This window comes from Pistacia vera, unplaced genomic scaffold (genome assembly GCF_008641045.1).
Source record: "Pistacia vera cultivar Batoury unplaced genomic scaffold, PisVer_v2 Contig359, whole genome shotgun sequence".
NCBI classification, from domain to species: domain Eukaryota; kingdom Viridiplantae; phylum Streptophyta; class Magnoliopsida; order Sapindales; family Anacardiaceae; genus Pistacia; species Pistacia vera.
Genome location: NW_022196178.1, coordinates 851666 through 871747, shown reverse-complemented (window position 1 = coordinate 871747; position 20082 = coordinate 851666). Strand labels below are relative to the sequence as shown.

Here is a 20082-nt window from a genome sequence, read left to right as displayed (position 1 = left end):
TTCTTTTCTTTAGAAATTTTCTTTCTTTCTTTCTCTTTGTTCTTTAGTGTGCTTATATGCATGTATGCATGTAGATGGGCGTTTTCTTGTTATTCTTCTAAATTCAAATGTTTAAATGCAAAAGTGCAATATGGCATGTAAACATGTCATTCTCTACTTTCTCTACCATCTAGAAACTCATCTCAAGATAATATGCTATCATAATCATACATGCACTTCACTTTGAAATTTCATCAAACAAGTGGTATGCACAAACAAGCACTAAATTAGCTACACTTTTTTTTTTTTTTTTTCTAGCTACCAAAATTTGGAGCACAATTCACTAAAATCAACTGCAAACCTGGCTAGGAAATGCACACTTCAAAATTCTATTCCAACTCTTTCATAACTTCTTCAAACTTCCACCAATTCATCTCATACTAAACACTACTTCTCATGCTGGAATTCTAACCAACACTCAACATCAATTCCATCAACAATTCTCAACATTCAAGTAGATAAATGTTTATAAAATTTCTCTACACAATTCTTGCTCAAATCATGACTAGGGTTGGATTTACTTACCTTGAACTTGAGTAATTCAACACTAGCTCTCTTTGGTAGACTTCCTCTTCCTCTTAAACCCTAAGCATATAAACTATAAGAATTCAACACTTTTAAAAAATTAATCTTACATCTTGGTGCAATAATCTGACCTTTGGATACTTAGGATTAAAAATCTACCAAAATCCTATAAATTTCCTTGGAAATTTGGTGAAGAAAATTGAGAGAATTGAGGATGAAGGTGGCGTGTGAGGGAGTAGAGAATGGTAGGGTTTCAATTCTTGAACCCTTAATATCACATAATATTACTTATACTTTCCCATTTTGCCTTTGTACTTTCTATGAAATTCCATCTTTGCCCTTTAATCAATTACAATAATACCCTTATTTCCATTGCATTCTCCATGAAACTCTACTACTTTTTACTCCCCACAGTTTCAACTAATTATGGGTGAAATGACTATTTTGCCCTTGAGCAAGGTTTCCAGAATTTTCTAAAAAATTCCAACAAATTCTTTGCCCCACGGAAAATTTTTCTTTGCCTCGGCAAGACATTCCAGAGGAAACATTGTCGTGGTGAACTTCTTTCCTTGCCGTGGCGAAGTCTGTAATTTTAAAAGCGCAATTTGGGCAGTGTGTACAATGCTGCGGCGGCAAAACTCCTTTGCCGCAGCGAAGTCTGCAAATTCTAATTTTTCAATCTTTCACCTTGCAACAAGTAAAACTAATAGCATTAGAACATAAATAACGTACCTCAATGTGGGTGTTACATTAAGGAGGCCTGCTAATTGATTGATTGTGTGATTGATTGATTTACTTTGTGTGATGGGCTCAGATTAATGAACTTAGGGAAGATAAAGATTGTCTAGCTTCTTGATAATCTTTGGTTAAATATTCAATTAAAGAATAATATATATTAGAAGTTAGTGATTAGTTTGCAACCGCGAGTAATTTTCCTTCACTCAAAATCATTTTTTTATTAAATTCTCTTTGCTTAATTCTTGTTAGTAGTAATTACTATTGCATCAATTAATTTTTGAAGTAAAATTTCCCCCTTTTTATTTCATTAATTTATTGTGATATTAAGTTGGGTAATTTGATTAGATAGTCTTTGTGGATTGACCTGTACTTATTGTGATTACAAGTTGTGAGTAAAGTAATTTAATTTTTGGTTGCGCTCGGCACGCATCACTTGATTCTGTGGATTTCATCTTCCTCCCACCTTATCTCTATCCATGCATGGATTAACACATCTTCCATTGTATTGCAATTAAACTTTGTAAGCTCTTTGTATAACTCCTTATCTGGGAGGAGGCCCTTCCTAAAGGCGTAAACCGTGGTCTCCTGGTTGCAATAGGGGATGGAGACTTTCTTATGATTGAAGTGACCAACATAGTCCCGGAGTGGTTCGTTGTGATGTTGTCGAATGTGATAAAGGTCACTAGAAAACTTCTCAAGTTTTTTGCTACTAGCAAATTTTTCCATAAAGGTGTCCATCAATTGGGAGAAGGAAGCAATGAAGTTGTTAAGTAGATTGGTGTACCACTGAAGTGTTGGTCCCACGAGGCTGGAGCCAAAGCTCTTGCACATGCATGCTTTATGGAGGTCTTTGGGTATGGCGGCAACAAATATTCTTTACTTGTATGAAGCTATGTGGTTGGTGGTTCCATCGTAAAGTTTCATGTTGGGGAAAGCGAGTTTTTGGGGCATTTCAGCAAGTGCAATGCTATCTATGTGGTGATTCAGGATAACTGTGAGGCTGACTCTTCTTTAGTGGTATAGGTACGCTTGGAATACGTTGGATCATGGCTTCCATCTCAGCTAGTCATTCGGTTAATGTTTATTCAAGGGCAGTTGGTGTAGGGGTGTTGAGGTTCTAGAGGAATTGGAGGAATACTCTTGGGTTGATATGAATGGTTGTGTTGAGCAGTATAGTCTAGGGAGTGACATTGGTTAGCAATTACATAGGGTGTGTTTATTGAAGTGTAAAGGAAGTGTTTAAGTGTTGGGAAGAGGCAGTTTGGGTGTGCGTCTTGATGTCTAGATGATTGGGATGCTAGGCATTTTCTTCTTGGGTCAGATCAACCGCAATTGAAGTAATGGTTAGATCCGGATGGGTGTAGGTGCCAGTGAAGGTGCCGCTATCTACGCTGAGGAACAATTGTCTGGGTTGGATGGGGCGTTGAGAGGTGGATGCATGGTGCTGGTTGAATGACCAATCTAAAGAGTAGAATTGGCTTACCTTATCTTGGAGAGCTCTATTTTCGGAACGGATGGTGGCATTCTAGGCTTCAAAGGCTTGGTACTTATCATTGCTTTCTTGCACCAATGCGATGAGGGCTTCAATTTGAGCTGAAACGTCTGGTGCTGAACTTTCGGTATGAGTGGCCATGACGGCTGAACATAAGGGAAAGAACTGAACGGCAGGTCATTTTGGATCGAGTATTGACAATGCCCCACGGTGGGCGCCAAATTATAGACGGTAAAATCTAAGGTTACAGATACAGGGGTCAAATCTTGTGGTGCGAGCCACTGACAATTAGGTAGACCTACAAGGCGGCAATGAAGGCTGTCGAGACTGAGATGGCATCAAGGAGACGTCAAAGTATTATGGCGGCTTGAGAGCTAGAACGCGAGAGCTAGTAGGTGATTTATGAATGTTTGATGAGGAGGTTTGCCCTTCCTTATATAATGAACCCATGGGACTATATCCTGGTAGGAGTACGAATCCTACTTAGTAGAGGAGTTCCAATTTGAGAAGAAGATCATATTTGTTCCCCTTTTTGGTTGAGGCTTCCCAATTTGGATAGGATACAGGATCCTACAGGAAGAGGAAATTGAATGAGATTCTGATCCCTTTGTGGACTACTGTGGGCAAATGGGCCGGACCTAATTCAACTTATCTCGGAGGGTGGCCCAACTTGTTGAGCGGGCAATTCACAAGGTAGTTTAAGCATAGGCCCAATCGGAATTGGGCTAAGGCCTTTGAGCCGTGAGATTGTTATTTTGTTATTGGACCTCATCAGGTCCAATATGATTTTTGGCCCATACAACTAATAATGTTTTAGTTTCTACTGCTGAATTCTAGTGATTTTTCAAAGCAACCGAATTATGTTACTGCTGTAGTGATTTTTCAAAGCTGCCTAATTCTGGAGATTTTTCAAAACTGCTGAATTGTGTTACTGTTGAACTTTGATGAACAGCCAAGAGGGCTGGTATACCATAGGAAGGGCAAGGGTTAAAAGTAGAGGAATAAGTACTGACATTTGTGTGTAGAAGGTTGGAGTTTGTTAGAAAGGACAGATGGCTTGACAGGAGTGAATATAGGAATTCGGTTAGGAGCACAAAAGGTGCCGGGAGTGAATAAAAACAGGAGGAGAGAAAAAGAATTGTCAAGAAGGAAAAAGTAAATTGGAAGGGAGGCAGCTGACCCTCGAAGTCAGTATTCTGGGAGGTGACTGACCCTCGAAGTCAGCCTTTAGTTACTACTTTTCTTAATGCACTTGCTGTATTTTTCTAGTTCATTTGCGGAAGTATTGTTCTGGTTGTACTGTTCTGTGCGGGTATTAATAGAACTGGGCATTTTATTATTGATTGTGAGTGATTGGTTGTGTGTTGTGGAATAGTTTGTTGGTATTGCTGGTTGCTTTTGCAGGACAGGTTCTATCAAACTTCTATGTTGAATTTACTGCTGATTATCAATGTTGAACTGCTGAATTATGTTGAGCTACTGAATTGAGTTGTTGAATTGGTTACTGCTTATTTTCTATGGTGAACTTACTATTGATGACCTGCAGAATTATGCTGAGCTGCTGAATTGATTTACTGTTGAATTTCAATGCTGAACTTACTACTGATGAGCTGTTAAATATGCCGAGCTGCTGAATTATGCTGAGCTGTTGAATTGAGTTACTTGAGTTGCTGAATTGAGTTACTGCTGATTTTCTATACTGACCTTATTACTGATGAGCTGCTGAATACTGAATTTAGTCACTGCTCTATTAATGCTGTTGAGAAGAGCTACTGCTGAATTTAGTCATTGCTGAACTTAATTGCTGCTGATTTCCAAGCTGCTGAAATTGATTGTGGCTGCTCAAAACAAAGATTAAATCACAAGTCCGATCTAAGAAGATCATGTAGAAATTTGTCACAGTTCCGGTTAAGGGAGGATGTTAAGAGTTATAAACTGGAACTGTGTGGTCAAATGGTCAAACTGTTAAAGTTACTGTTGTTAGTAATGTTTTCTGTTAAGACCTCCGTTAGTTGCTTCTTCCCAAATTTGTATAAAACACTTTGTACTACTTCTCTCTTTAATGAAAGATCAGATCCAGATTTAGAAACCCAGCTTCGAATGTTCTCAAATCTTCTATGTTCTTAGCTTGTTCTCAAATCTTCTCTGTTCTAGCTCAATTCGCAGGGTTCTGGATATTTATGTGACAGCCCAGTCTTATACATGCAATTATATTAGTTGCTTTTTAAGTTGCATATAGAGGCTCCAAGACTTCTGCAGACATCCAAATCAGTTACTTAAGTCATTTCACAGTAACAAAAATATTATTTGTTTGGACCAAACAAGTGCGTGATTACCATTTGAATAAAATATCAAAGGGTTATTATCGAATAAATCTTAATTTAGTGGTCAATCATTAGGAGATGATAATTGATAAAGCTATAGTCAAAGAAAAAGATGTTTGAACTAAATAATACATAATCTGATATGATAACTAAAGCTTTCGTCTCTTTTCGCAAATCCAAAGAAAAGGATGTTTATAACTGTTGATATTTTTGTTAAACTTACGTTATGGTGACGTATTTGGCCAAGTGGCATTTTCTCTTTGTTGTCTTACCAATTCATGATATTCTTGTATAATTTACCTTTACATGTGTCACAATTTCCTTATGTGGTCCNTTTTAAGTTACCTTTATCAATTCTTCAACATAATTTAGGAAGTTTCCATTGCTTTTGGCAGGGTCGCGGAATTGAAACAAATCTCTATGCTCAATTTAAATGTGATTCCCTGAAGATTGGAATGGTAATGATTTACCCTTTGTCGCCTTTTCAATATTGTCAGTTAACAAACATAGCTTTAATGTGCTGCCTTTTTTTTTTCTTTCTTTCTTTCTATAATTTCTTTTTGCTTTTCTTTGTTGCAGGTGAAACATCCTGAGGTTGCCCAGTTTCTTGGAGGACGACTCTACGACTGTGTCTTCAAATACAATGAAGTTTCGAGTTAATGTTGATTCGATTCCTGTACTCTTAACATAATTAGTTCTGTGTTGATCATTTGATATACATAGCATTAGGTCATAGCACCTGGAAACTTAAACCTATCAATTTTAAAAATTTCGACCTTTTAATTATTAATGAACTCCGAAAATTATTTGCATGCATCCTGAATATTTTCTACAGGTTGGGTGCATTGTATCTTCTTCATATAAAATTCTATTACATAGTTATTATTATGCTGGCTTGTAAACTTAGAAAAAGTTGTGTGTGTGTGCACGTGCATCGATTACAATCTGTTCTTTAATTGTTGTCAATAATATCTGAATGGTATGGTTTATATAAAAAGTCGACTGAAACTCTTTTTTTTTTTTTTTTTTTTCCTTTTTTTCAGAATTCGGTATTGAATATTGGAGTAGTTCTGTGAAATGTTAAGCCATAATATTTATTATTGAAAATAGCAAGTAGGAACAGACAACTTTAGTTGATTCAAGAAGAAAAATAACCAGAAAATAAATGGAAAATAAATGTTCATGGGAAGAAAAACCCAGTTGGTCACTTCAGTTCTTTTTGGTGGGATATGAAGCCATTTTGTTGATACCACAGAGTCCTTCAGGTTTTCCTGTGTTTCTCTTCATCCTGATGTATCCTCTCTCTCCCCATTTGGGTCCCCATGAGTTCTTCACAATTATATAAGCTGCCCCGTTTGATGATCCATAACCAACTGCAGCTACTCCATGATCTAATTCAGTTCCACAAGGACCACTGAATACCCCCTGCAAAACCAGTTCCAGAATTTGTGTATTGTCAGATGCTGAATAGAAGATGCTCAGAGACATTGGAACGTATTTTGTGATGAGACTGAGAGCTTACCCCACTGTAAAGCTGGAAATCTCTGCCAGATGCCTCAATGGCTACACTTAGAGGTTGGTGAGCCAGTGCTTTCAAAAGACTCTGTTCATCATTTTCTGGCACATCTCTGTAACCGCTAATTGTCACTACCTCCATCTCTTCCTAAACATAGCAAATAAACAGGCATAATTAGAGAGAAAAACTGAGTAGTTTCTAAAGTCAAAATATCTGCAGAAGAAGAGCACGAGTCACCATTCTTAAATGTTATTTTTACCTTCTTTTCCTCGCAAGTGCCTTCTTCCATGAGATAAGGATAGTCTTCTTCCTTATGGAGTCCACCGTTGGAGACTATAAACTCGAATGCATAGTCCATCAGACCTCCATTGCAACCATTGTTGAAGCTTGTGTCGCAGTCAATCAACTCTTGTTCTGACAATGAAGTTAGATTTCTTGTGACTATCTGGTTTATGCCCTCTACAGCTGCAACTGTTGAAAATGCCCAACAACTTCCTGCATGTGCATCATATTAATAAAGTTACTTAGTATTTAGCAGACAATCTTAGAGAAATCACACACAAAATTCGCATAGGCTTTGTTACATACCACATGAACCTTGGTTCTTAACCTCAGTAACAGCTCCTTTCTCTCTCCAATCAACAGATTTGGGCAAAGCCGCGACGTCTCTATAGCTAAAGTCACTGGAAGACTGTCGCCTTATGGGGAATTCAGGTTTCAATCCCAAGTACTTATTCTTGAACTCTTCATGGCTCAGGTCAGCAAACTCATTCAAACCAAGCCAGTAGCTAGTAACTTCTTTGTTCCTCTGATCAATGTGCTTCAAGTTGTCTTTGAATATCTCAAATCTATGCAGCTTCTCTTCAATGCATTTATAAGTTTTCCCATGTTTTGACATCCATGACTCAAAAAGTTCAACGAGCTTATCCATGGAAGTCAATTGATCAGGTGAATAACCCACAATGGAAAAGTCATGAGCTAGAGTAGAGCATATGAAGAGAGTGATAGACAAAGAGAGAAACAAGAACTTGGAATGTGAAAACAGAGCCATTCCTATTGAAAACTTTGATTCAAATAATTAAAGACAAGATTGAGTTGATGAAAGGAAGGAAATGGAGTTGGGTATATATAGATTATGTAAGGCATGTTGCTTTCAAGTGAAGTAGTAGATTTAGAGTTGTTTTATAGAAAAATGTATCTTTACGATTGGTTCTTTTGCCAGGCTTTTGTCCCAAGCATGTTCTTTAAAAGATACTGAAAAGTGAAACCGGCATATACATATATATCATTAAATTAAATTGGTGAGGGCTACAAATTGCAATGCTTCGTCTAGTTGGTAATTGATATAATAGTACAAGCAGTAAGGTTTGAACCCATCTTCCAATCAAACAAAACATTACTCAAAAAAATAAGAATAAAAAGTAAAATCGGGTTTCGGAGCCAATCCTAATCACTTATGCCATGTCAATGCGCCGATGATCAATTTTGTGCCAGTGGAGCTCGCGCCCATAGGACTGAAAGAGGATGTATGTAAGTTTGTTGTTGCAACCCTCCAAAACGAGGCATGGACTAAACTCTTCCCCATGGAAATTTCCCAACCAACTTGGTCTATCAACCATGGTAACGAGAGAGATTGTATGCAGCTTAATCCAAAGGCTTCGGAATGAATCTTTAAGAACCCATATGTCAAACTCAAAAACCGAGGCTGGATTCATCAGACAAAGTAATCCTTTTATCTCTGATAAGTTGATATTATTAAACCCATGGAGAGAATAGTTTAGGTATGGAAGCTTTATGATTTCCTGGTATTTTTCTGTCGCAATTTCCAGAGGTTGTATAAAAGCTACATCTAAACCATTGGTAACAGCACTTCTGCGAGACAGCCAATACAATATCCCTTTGAGGAATTTAGGCGAAGTGCATGAAACTAATATCTGAGACACTGGAGCTTTCAATTGCCTCCACTCTTCGTCCTCTAACCACCTTTCATAATCCAAGGAATAGATGCAGCATGTGAGTCTTCTAGTATTACTAGTACTGCCGTAAAATTCATCTCTAAAAACGACCACCTTATAAATTTGGGTTGATGCATCATACACAAATGAGCAACCATGTCTGAAGGTGATACAAGGCAGTAACTTATGGCGTTGGGTGAAGGTATCATAAACATATAATCTTTTACAGTTGAGAAGACTATCTTCATAGAGCAATAAGTTATTGGATTTCAGTCCAACCACATGTTTGCCTGGGATTATGCCTTCTTCTTCCACACAATACGTCTTCGAATTATCAACGTGGTTGATGATCATGATTTTTGACATCTGTTGTTGAAGGTGGATCTCCTCGAATGTAGACTCAGAGATTGTAGTGAACCAGAGCTTGCACACACACTTGAATCTAATCAGAGATTTTGCAGAAACTTTTGATAAGATATCATGGACAACATCGTGAGGAAAGTGAAACCCTTGTCTTGTTTCAAGAATTTTAAGGTTTTTCATCTTCTCCTCCATATATTCTCTTGTTTCAAGAATTTTAGGGTTTCTCATCTTGAAAGCTTCGGTGTGTCAGATTGGAAAATATGGTGAGAAAAGTGAAACCCTTCTCTTGTTTTAAGAATTTTAGGGTTTTTCGTTATTCCTCACTACACTAGTAAATTAAAGTCTTAACTTTGAGTTATCGAAAAAAATACATCAAATTCACACACCGACATACGTGGCACCATCTTCTTTTCTTAAAAAAAAAAAATCATAATTAATGGACGATCAAGATGGTGCCACGTCTGTCGGTGCATAAATTCGGTGTATTTTTTTCGATAACTATATCATTTTTCTTTAACTTTATAAGTCTACTGGTTTTGGGATGATTATATTATCCACTAGTGTTGTTCATTAAAATTTAAATTGGTGAAGGATTAATATGTAAAAAGGATTATAATCCTATAAAATATGATTTTAAATTTTCAAATAATACTATATGGATAGTGTGTACATAAAAAGTTAGAGTAAATGACTTAATGATATTTTCTCACCCACATATTTTTAATATACAACTTTAATTATTACCCAAATTTATATTTTATTTCTGATTCTGACATCATTATGACCCCACACCACCACTATTCTCTTCCCTGATCATCATTTATCAAAACCCCTCAAACTCTACTTCCGTCGACTTCGTCAATCACTGACAATCAAGTGATTAGGGTTTGCACAACCGCTCCTTCCAAGTCAAATTTCGATCAATCCCAACCACCAAAATCTGACCTTCCACCACAAAAAGACATTTCTTCGAAAGCCCCAACAGCCTTAACCAAGTTTGTTCTCTGTTCGTCGTCAAAATATAAGTTAAAGGGAATTTTTTTTTTTCTTTTGGGTCAATGGCTAAGTGCATCAATAGATATAAGTCGATAACTCAAATAACAACTGGCCTAACAAGTAGTTGCCATCAATAGGTTGACACAACGGAAATTGGATAGGCATATACGCTCTAATGTGGCAACTTGAATCCACAAATAATAAATCTCAAATCTACAAAAAGATCTCAAATCCACAAACAATGAGTCTTGAATCTACAAAAGGATCTCGAATCCATAACAAAACAGTTTGCAAAGGAACCATCGAGAAATTTTATTGAAAAGTCATTATTTTGTTTGTAACATAACAAACCAATTTACACTAAACTATTCCTAATGGTAATAGACGAAATCAAATACAACTTAAATAAGAAAATAAAGCCTTACCTAAATTAAAACTTCCCAAATAAACTAAACTCCAAATTAAAATAGAAAATTACTTAAATTCCTAATATAAAACCTTAAATAAATAAGAAAATCAAATAACAATATAAAATTACTTAAATTCCTAATATAAAACCTTAAATAAATAAGAAAGTCAAATAAAGGGAGGGAAACAAAATCAAATAATAATTTATTAATATTTTTCCTACATCATAGGTATATTCCTGTAAATAAAAAGTTAACATCTCAATTGAACTTATCTACATATTTGTTACCCTAACTCGTCTCCTTTGGTTAATCTAGGACAGAAGCTGCTACTATGACAGAACTATATCCGAAGTCGATCTTCTTTTCCTTCTCATTATCAATGGTGTACCAGTATAACTCAGATAAGGAATTGAAGAGGATGTATGTAGATCTGTTGCTGCAACTCTCCAAAACCAGGCATGGAGTAAACGTATCCCAGTAGAAACTTTCCAAAGAAGTCGGTCTATCAACCATGGCCCAAAGAGAGATTGTATGTTGCTTAATCCAAATGCTTTGAACCGAATCTTTAAGAACCCATATGTCTAACTCAGTAACATCAGTATCAGAGCCTGGATTCACGAGACAAAGTGATCCTTTCATCTCCAACAATTCATAACAAGGCGTTCGGCGTGGTCGGCATGGAAGCAGTATAATTCCCAAGAACTTTTCTGAGGCAATTTCCAAAGGTTATATAATAAAATCTGTATCATAATAATAATCGGCATTCATTAAAGCTATCCAATACAATATCCCTTTCATGGCAATACAAGATAATAAATTAGTCTGAAACCTTGGGGGTTTCAGCAGCCTTCACTCTCCATCTTCATCCTCTGACCACCTTTCATAATCAAAGGAATATAAGCAAGAAACGAGTGATAATTTATTACTGTTAATATAAAACTCATGTCGAAAAACCACCACCTTATAAATTTGGTTTGATGCATCGTAGACTAATGGACCAAGTGTTAGTGTATGGTAGTTTATCGAAGGCAACAGCCTGCGGCGTTGGGTGATGGTATCATAAAAACCTAGGGTTGTAGAACTATACTTATACAGTATTAATGTATTACAGTATCTCGTAAGGGTTAAGAAGCTAATTTTCTAGCTCTCACTGCACCGTCTTCGGTTTCTTCCAAAGAATGCAAGAATTTATGACCTCCGTTTTGCTGGGCAATAATCCTGATTTTTGACATCTGTTGTTGAAGGTTAGTCTCTTCGAATGTGGAGTCAGAAATCATGGTGTGCCAAAGCTTGCATTCACTATTGAATCTCACAAGACTTTTTGTAGCAAGTCTCTATAATACCCAAGATATCAAAGGTATGTTCCTAACTGAAATTAGTCTTTTAGATGTTAATTTCATGTTAAAAAGCATAAAATCTAACTAAAGCCAAAATAGTCAATTCATTTGGAACGATATGAATCAATTATCCATAAAAAGGTATTAGGGGCAAAATAGTCATTTTGCATATGGATAAGTATTGAAAAGGTCAAAGATGAGTAGACTTAATTGCATTTAATGATTTTAATTAAGTAATAATTATGTTTAGTGCAAAATGACCAAAATACCGTTATATGAAGAATTAAGGACTTTTGAGTTATACAATTAAAATAATTGGGCCAATAGCATAATTTTGAAAAATTAATGAAATATTTTCCTATAAATGAGAGGAAATTCGTTCAAGCCAAGGGAGAGAGCATTTCTTCCATTTTCTCTCAAATCTTCCATGAAACAAGCTTTCTTTCTCTAAGTTTTAAAGGAGTTTTGCATAATTTTTTAAAGAGAACAAGATAAGAGCCTTGGATCTTCAAGTTGAAGGGTTTAAGGTAATGATTAAAACCCTAGTTTTGATGTTATTTGAAGATTTAAAGTAGATGTTGAGGTATAATGTTATCTATGTAGGATTAAGGTGTAAAAGAAGACAAAGACAAAGGATTTGTTGGATGAATTCTTTAAAAAGGTAAGGAAGAACCTCCCATGATTTTAGGGATTATGCTAGGGTTTATAAATTTTAATGAAACCTTAAATTAAGGCTTTAAGGCATAGAATTAGTTGATGGCAAATGTAGTTGAACCAGTAAACTTTGGAAATTCGAGAGAATTTGTTGAAAGAAAAACAGGAATCTAAAGAGTAAGCTTTTCAACTTTACTGATTGAATGAATGAATTACAAAGTGTTTGAAACCCTTAAAAGAGAAAGATACAGAGCTGCTACGATTTGGGGGGGTAAGTAAAAGTGGTTAGCTGGAGCAACTTCTTACACATTTAAGTGACACTTAAAACGATGTCACTTTGATAAATATCAGCACCCTTGATTCTTTGCCATCTGACATTTGATTCACAGGGTCATCTATCACATTTATGGATTACCTTGAAACATGGGTCTTGAGGATTAGTTAGGTGTGCGCAAGCTGACCTAACAACGCGATCATAAAGAAAAAGCAATTTAGTACCTCCACCTTTAAACTTGTAGGTGTTCAATAAATCTGTGTAATTAGTTGAGAAATGTGCAAGCTGCCTTAGACACTTCGGTCATTAAAAAAAAAAAAAAAAATTAGTAATTAATAACTACTCCACCTCTTATCAAATACTCTAGGACAATAATTTAATGTACTTCCGTCACGTTTCCTACACTTGATAGCTAAAAAGCTTAGGAAATTATCAGAAGATAATGCGTGAGAACATTTAAAAAAGCGGTAATTAATATTCATAGAGATACGAAAATTCAATAGGACAAGTTGCATTACACAAACTCTGATATGCTAAATAAGAACTAATATATTGATAGAGTTTAATAATTTAATTTCTATCAAGATTTGAATGTTAATCCAGATCCGCATTAACTTTTTTTCCATTATGTTATCTAGCCTTTCCTCATCTCTAGTGTCAAATATTTATGAACTATCTAGCCTCTAATGTAGCTTGTACATATTTTTCAACAAGGTTTTATTTTATTCTTCTCCCAGAGATGCGTTGAATTACCTCATTTTTTCATTTAGAAATAATAAAAAACCCCGTATAGCTTTTTGTTTCGCCCTAACATAGAGATTGCCCTATGATAGGATGTACACTGAAAAGTGTTTTTGTAACTCTTTATCTTAGTTACACTTCTATTTTTTATTCTATCTAGGGTTTGTCTCAGAGGGAAACCAAATAAACCCGAACTAATAGCAACACACCTATATAATAAACTGAACGCACTGACGCAAATAATTTTTATTTCATTCAAGGTTTGTTAAACTCTTATATACATTTAAAAATGCAGTAATATTCATACAGATGCGAAATACAAACTGGACAAATTACATTGAGACAAACTATGATATGCAAAGGAACAGTATAATATATTGGTAAAGTTTAATTAATTTAATTTCTGGATCAATCAAGAGAATGTTAATCCGGATCCGCTAAATTTTTTCTCCGTTATGTTATCCAGCTTTTCCCCCATCTCCGATGTCAAAAGATTTTTCCAATCTCCAATTTCACCTTTTCGGAAGTATGCATTGTTATCCATTTTTCCACCCTCAACTTCACGATGAGTTCGTTTTCCTGTCTTATTAACTTCTAAATTGCTCAGATTCTCAAAGCTGCACAACTCTATAATTTTCTGCACTCTACCTTCACTTTCTTCCTCTAAAGATAAAGGATACCCAATGAACTCAGCCAGCTTCTTCAAGTGAAAAATTGAGTCCTTCTTCATGTCCTCATATTGTATGAACAAAACCTGATTTGGGCGTTCCAGGCTCGCCTTCCAGTACCCTAGAACATGGTCCCATTGAGGTCCATACAGAGAGCTTCCATTACAATACAATTCAAAGGCCCTCTCTATAGGGGTTCCTTCAAATTTGTCGGCTCTTAGCTTATTTAGATAATGCCACAATGAAACAAATACATCCTTTGGATCCCTACAAATATAAACAATTTTGCAACTTGAATCTGTTATAGATTTCGGTAAGGACGCATATGGGATATGTGTAGCCCAAAGCGAGAGGCCGCCAGGCCCAGATATAGCTGGATTCTCGAAATAATCCATCTCCAAGAAAGGAACGCAATCGTGAGGTTGTTTTGTGAGTAAAGGGTTTGAAGAAGGGTCGAAACGGTTTCTAGTTACAATGGCAAAAGCAAGGGCCTTAAGCCAAGTGGTACCTGATTTTGGAAAACTGCACAAAAAAATGTCACCAGGTTGAGTCTGGAAGTTTTGTTGAGCAAATATGACTCCTTCTAACTGGAAAGCGATGTACCAAAAGCCTTGGTAGAGGTAAAGAGGCTTTTTCCACCCATTATCTTTCGGAAGGGTTGAAATTATATCTTCGTAAGTTTTTGGAGAGTCTTGTGCTTCTTTAATGGAGTCCATAGAGTAGTGGAGGATGTGTTTCAACTGAATACCTTAACAAAAATTGAAAAGGTTTCTGGGTTTGTCAAGACAAATCATTTAATTTATAGATGATACTCAAAGAAATATTTTCAAATATCAGCCATTGATTCTTTAAGAAAGTATGAAATGGTGTAATGCGTCCTTTTAGTTTCTAGATGGTGCGACCTACATTCACCATATACTTCTAGCAATTTAAAACTCAGGAATTTGCATAATTGGTTTTGCATATGATTCATTTGATTTGACATATCAACAATACCATAGACTATATGATTTGCTTATATAAAAAATTATGAATGATTGATATCAAATAGATAGTGGTTCAACTTTAAGAAGAATGATCTGGCTCAATACTGATTAACTAGGAAACGTTAGTTAAACTTACTCAGCAGGTGTTGTGTTAGGAGAAAAACTTATGTGAGACAATCTCACCACCTAACTTTCCAACGTTATGAGACCATCTAATTAAATAAAGACACAAATTATTAATTTTCAAAACTCCCTCTTATTTTGGTTCTTATCGATGAATGATAATGGATAATTCATGAATCATGATGACGGGTGGATGAAAGAGATATTTTGGCAAACATATGGTGACACATACTATTATGTTATGGAATGATCTCATCATATTAGCCAAGTGATTTAGTAAGATTGTTCTATATAAGTATTTCTTCATTGGTTAATTTAGCAAGAGAAACCGAATAAAAATTAAAAATTGTCATAAAATATAGATATAAACGTTTGTTAGTTTTATGAATAATTGAGCAATTATTTGAACTTTCAACTCACATGGTGAAGTTTGGGGTAACTGAATGTCCGTTGAAGATCGTTTGAAAAGGCTGAGCAAATAGAACTGGAGGTGAGTCATTCTTTCAGAGCTGGTGCCGAGTGGTTGTTCTGAAATCTTTGCCATTGACGTTAGTCTTGGCTCTGATACCAAGTGAACTTTACAATTCGAGAGAACTTTTGAAAGAGAAACAAAAATCTAAAGAGTAATCTTCTTCAATCTTTCTAATTGAAAAGTTAACGAATTACAAAGTGTGAAACCCTTAAAAAGAAAGCTACAGATCTGCTACAAAGAGCTGCTACGATTTTGGTAAAGTAAAAGATGGTTACTGAGCAACTTCTTACAACTTTAAGTGCACATTAAAACGATGTCACTTTGATAGAATATCAAGCAGACCCTTGATTCTTTGCCATCTGACATTTTGATTCACAAGGGTCATCTATCACATTTATGGATTACCTTGAAACAGTGGGTCTTGAGGATTAGTTGAGGTGTGCGCAAGCTGACCTAACAACGCGATCATAAAGAGAAAAGCATTTAGTAACTCCACCTTTAAACTTGTAGAGTGTTCAATAAATCTGTGGATTAGTTGAGAAATGTGCAAGCTGACTTAGACACTTCGGTCATTAAAAAAAAATAAAAAAAATTAGTAATTAATAACTCTCCCACCTCTTATCATACTCTAGGACAATAATTTAATTACTTCTCGTCACGTTTCCTACACTTGATAGCTAAAAATGCTTAGGAATTATCAGAAGATAATGCTGAGAACATTTAAAAAAGCGGTAATTAATATTCTAGAGATACAAATTCAAATAGGACAAGTTGCAATTACACAACTCTGATATGCTAATAACTAATATATTGATAGAGTTTAATTAATTTAATTTCTAATCAAGATTTGAATGTTAATCCAGATCCGCATTAACTTTTTTTCCATTGTTATCTAGCCTTTCTCTCATCTCTAGTGTCAAATATTTATGAACTATCAGCTCTAATGTAGCTTGTACATTATTTTTCAACAAGGTTTATTTTTATTCTTCTCCCATGAGATGGCTTAGAATTAAACCATTTTTTTCATTTAGAAATAATAAAAAACCCCGTATAGCTTTTTGTTTTCGCCCTAACATAGAGATTGCCCTATGATAGGATGTACACTGAAAGATATGTTTTTATGTAACTCTTTTATCTTAGTTACACTTCTATTTTTTATTCATCATAGGGTTTGTCTCAGAGGGGAAAACCAAATAAACCCGAACTAAATAGCAACAACACCTATATAATAAACTGAACGCACTGAGCGCAATAAATTTTTATTTCATTCAAGGTTGTTAAACTTTATATACTTAAAAATGCAGAATATTCCTAAAGCTAATCGGGGACGGGTTCAACTAATACAATCCAACCTTAAGATCTCCCTACAGTAGCACTTGATTGGTAACCTTGTCTTTAACCACACAGCAATGAGTAGAAAATTCAACAACATTATTAACCTTAGTAAATTTAGAGATACTAAGCAAATTTTTAGTTATACGAGGAACACATAAAACATTTTTCAGATATAAAGACTTAGATTGCAATGTACTAGGCAAAAGGGAAAAACCAACATAAGAGATATTTAGAAACTCACCACTGCCGATCAGAAGCTGTTCAGTTCCATCATAGTTTCTGCTTACACTCAATTGGTTCAGGTCAGCGGTGAAATGATCAGTCGCATCGGAATCCATATACCAGGCTAGATCTTGAATGGAGGTTAAAGAAAAACCAGGGTTTAAACTTGGTAGAGGATGAGGAGCAGCAAAATAAGCTTGACTGGGAATTGAGGCAAGTGTTTGTTGACTAGGGATAGTGAAAACTGAGGGTGTATGGTTAAAGTTTGGTACTGATTGTTGTTGTTGTTGATAACCACTACCACTAGTTTCATACTTTTGATGTCCACCAAATGAAGAGTTAGGTGGATAGGTGGAGGTGGAGGTATTGATGTGTTGATTAACTAAAGGAAGACCAATGCCACCTGGATAACCTCCATGAACTTGACTACCAAAAGGTGGAGGGGAACCATTATAGTGAGAATTATATCTGTGGTAACACTGCACTACAGTGTGTCCAATCTTATTGCACACTTGGCAAATAGGTTTTCCTTTTAGATTTCCTCTTCCTCTCCCTCGTCCAAAAGAAGAGAAACCAGATGGTCTGAAATGTTGATAAGGCACTCCATACTGCCCAATATTTGCTGAGGCATGGAATTGATCATGTAATGGAGAGATACTGGGAGAGTGAATTCCAATGTGTGAGGGATACTAAGGATGCATGGGATGGTTGGGAACATTTGAGACAGGTTGAGTATTGGAGGGAAAAGTGTTTGAGTTTAGTGTGAGTTGATGAGAGGAATAGATGATGGGGATACTGATGTCTGTAGAGTATTTCTCTTAATAGAGTGGGATCCTGGAGTGCTAATTACAGCTACATTTACAGAGCTATTAACTGAATTATTCAAGAAATCAGCTTAATTGAATCTCTCAATCCTCATTTCATACTTCTGCAATAGGTATTGTGCTTCTTGTAAAGTGACTGAATTATCAAACTTAGACTCTATCCGTGATGTGAGATTGACAATTACAGCATCAAACTCAGGACCAAGGCCATCCAAAATAAATCCTAGTAAGTCTTCATCAGAAATGACTTGGCCACTAGCAGACAGACTCTCGGCTATTCCCTTCATTCTTTTAACATAATCACTGATACTCAGATTTCCTTTCTGAGTATTTTGAAGTAATTTTTTTAAGTGAAAAGCTCTAGATTTAGAATCATTTAGAAATTCACTTTCAAGAGTCAACCAAATTGCAGTAGATGATTGACACTTTGAGATAACTCCAAACATACACTCAGAAATAGACGTTGACAACCAGGTTACTAAGAACTTATCAGTTCGTTTCCAAGAAATGTAATTAGGATTAACTTTCTCCTTTGACTAATTTCACCTAATTCACTCGATTCTTCATGATCTAATGCAATTAAAGGTGCAGGACAGGGAATCAGACCTGTCAAATGATCTTCAAGTTCGTGAGCTCCCACCGCTGAAAGGATTTGCGACTTCCAGAAGCTGTAGTTATCTTTATAGTTGTCTCTAGTTAATTTTGGAGTGACAANTAGAAGCCATCTTCTTTATTTATTCAATTCTCGCGTGGTAAAGACTATAAAAGTCATCAATCGTGCCATTTGATCCTTTCTTCGGTATTTATGGTACAATACCTCTCTCGCAGCTAATTCAATAGCTTTTTTTGCTAATGAACCCCAGAAGTCGAGCAAGAACTTGCATCTCATTCCATGAAGTGAGAAGCTCTCTTTATCTTCTCCGTCTTTATGCTTTAGTTTGTTTTAACACCGGTGGGCAAAGAAGGAAAAGACTGAGATTCATTCCCATACGGAGGTTACTAACATAACAACCCGCCTTATCCTTTCCTTTGAACAGAATTATGGGGCGCGGATGCCCTTCCTGGCTAAAAGAATGGCTGTATAATAGAAAATGAAAATCTGGGCTATCGATCTTGATTGAGTAATGACTACACATTGACTGCGGAAAAGACTACGGTTTTTCCTTTTCAGGTACTACTATCCATCCGTCGAAATCGAAGCAGTTCTCGGGAGCTTGAAGCAAAGCAAGCAGCGAAGGAACGGCTGCTTTTCTTTCAATACTAGCTACTAGTGAACACTCTTCTTGTTCACCTTTCAGGTATAGTTGAAATCATGTAAGTTAGTTAGCCTTAGCCTCTCTGTTCTCCTTTCGAAGCGGATTAGAAAGCGCAGCAGCTTAAACAAAGCCGCACAATCAAAGGTGAATTCCTCTCGTATATCAGAATAGGGTGACAATTCCATATTTGAAAAAGACCCCCCACCATTATGAGTACCCTTTGACTATTGTTATCACAACTTTATTTCCCGCGTTTTAGTACGCTACATCGGTGTAAAAGATTGAATTGCAGGGTACAACCTTTCCTCCTTACTCTGGCCTGCTTGCTTTCTTTACCCCGGGCCCTTTCTCTTCTATTCTATGGAACACATTTCAAGACTGACTGACCCACTAGAGGGAAGAATTCATCCTATTGACCGAAGGCTAAAGGACTCCTATTCTTTTTTCACAATCGCCGATCAGGTGTTAGGAATCAATTGCAGCGAGAAGCCTCTCTTGGCCAAGAAGCAAGAGTTCCGGTGCGGGAGTAATACAATCTGTCTATTAGTGAAATCAAAAAAAAGAAATATGAATCTCGTATAAATGAAGGGAAATTTTATGGCTTAAAGGAGCTTTTAAGCCACTCTTCTAATTCTTCTTGGGTTATTTCCGATCGGATCTTGCCAGGGGTTGGTGCATTGATGCCGAGAATACGCTGTTTGAAAGGTAACTTGATCTAGATGCGGAGTCTCGTTTGCACTTTATGGTACAACTTATTATCCTTTAAATAAGAGGAGGTGGTCAAGACCTTAGGCAGCTTGACGCATCTAGTTTCGGTCTTGCTAACGGGCGA

General features: G+C 36.1%; 4 protein-coding genes and 1 long non-coding RNA gene across 5 annotated transcripts; 1 reads left to right on the top strand and 4 right to left on the bottom strand.

Annotated features, from left to right (window-relative positions):
- Window positions 1–5506: 5506 nt before the first annotated feature.
- On the top strand, window positions 5507–5930 carry LOC116139728. Its single transcript, XR_004129508.1, has 2 exons — window positions 5507–5576; window positions 5698–5930. It is a non-coding gene; the product is annotated as an uncharacterized LOC116139728 (long non-coding RNA).
- A 264-nt stretch (window positions 5931–6194) lies between these two features.
- On the bottom strand, window positions 6195–7717 carry LOC116139727 (cysteine protease XCP1-like). The gene is made up of 4 exons (XM_031425389.1): window positions 7223–7717; window positions 6894–7129; window positions 6641–6781; window positions 6195–6543 (listed from the first exon to the last, which is right to left on the bottom strand). The coding sequence occupies exons 1-4, from the start codon at window positions 7683–7685 to the stop codon at window positions 6328–6330; spliced, it is 1056 nt and encodes a 351-aa protein (XP_031281249.1). The 5' UTR covers window positions 7686–7717; the 3' UTR covers window positions 6195–6327.
- A 371-nt stretch (window positions 7718–8088) lies between these two features.
- Window positions 8089–9144, bottom strand: LOC116139756 (F-box protein At3g07870-like). Its single transcript, XM_031425420.1, has one exon. It carries the CDS (start codon window positions 9142–9144, stop codon window positions 8089–8091), a length of 1056 nt encoding a protein of 351 aa, XP_031281280.1.
- A 4482-nt stretch (window positions 9145–13626) lies between these two features.
- Window positions 13627–14848, bottom strand: LOC116139803 (flavonol sulfotransferase-like). Its single transcript, XM_031425457.1, has one exon. It carries the CDS (start codon window positions 14746–14748, stop codon window positions 13777–13779), a length of 972 nt encoding a protein of 323 aa, XP_031281317.1. The 5' UTR covers window positions 14749–14848; the 3' UTR covers window positions 13627–13776.
- A 2129-nt stretch (window positions 14849–16977) lies between these two features.
- Window positions 16978–18281, bottom strand: LOC116139755. Its single transcript, XM_031425419.1, has 2 exons — window positions 18097–18281; window positions 16978–17827 (listed from the first exon to the last, which is right to left on the bottom strand). The coding sequence occupies exons 1-2, from the start codon at window positions 18279–18281 to the stop codon at window positions 16978–16980; spliced, it is 1035 nt and encodes a 344-aa protein (XP_031281279.1).
- Window positions 18282–20082: the final 1801 nt, after the last annotated feature.

Bases quoted from the DNA above. Each gene is read 5' to 3' on its own strand.
- LOC116139727 (XM_031425389.1), bottom strand. From the start codon at position 7,685: ATGGCTCTGTTTTCACATTCCAAGTTCTTGTTTCTCTCTTTGTCTATC. The intron at 7,130-7,222 runs GTATGTAACAAA...ATGCACATGCAG, and splicing joins TAAGAACCAAGGTTCATGTG to GAAGTTGTTGGGCATTTTCA. The intron at 6,782-6,893 runs GTAAAAATAACA...TGCTATGTTTAG, and splicing joins GCACTTGCGAGGAAAAGAAG to GAAGAGATGGAGGTAGTGAC.
- LOC116139756 (XM_031425420.1), bottom strand. From the start codon at position 9,144: ATGGAGGAGAAGATGAAAAACCTTAAAATTCTTGAAACAAGACAAGGG.
- LOC116139803 (XM_031425457.1), bottom strand. From the start codon at position 14,748: ATGGACTCCATTAAAGAAGCACAAGACTCTCCAAAAACTTACGAAGAT.
- LOC116139755 (XM_031425419.1), bottom strand. From the start codon at position 18,281: ATGAAGGGAATAGCCGAGAGTCTGTCTGCTAGTGGCCAAGTCATTTCT. The intron at 17,828-18,096 runs GTATGAAATGAG...TCACTCTCCCAG, and splicing joins GCACAATACCTATTGCAGAA to TATCTCTCCATTACATGATC.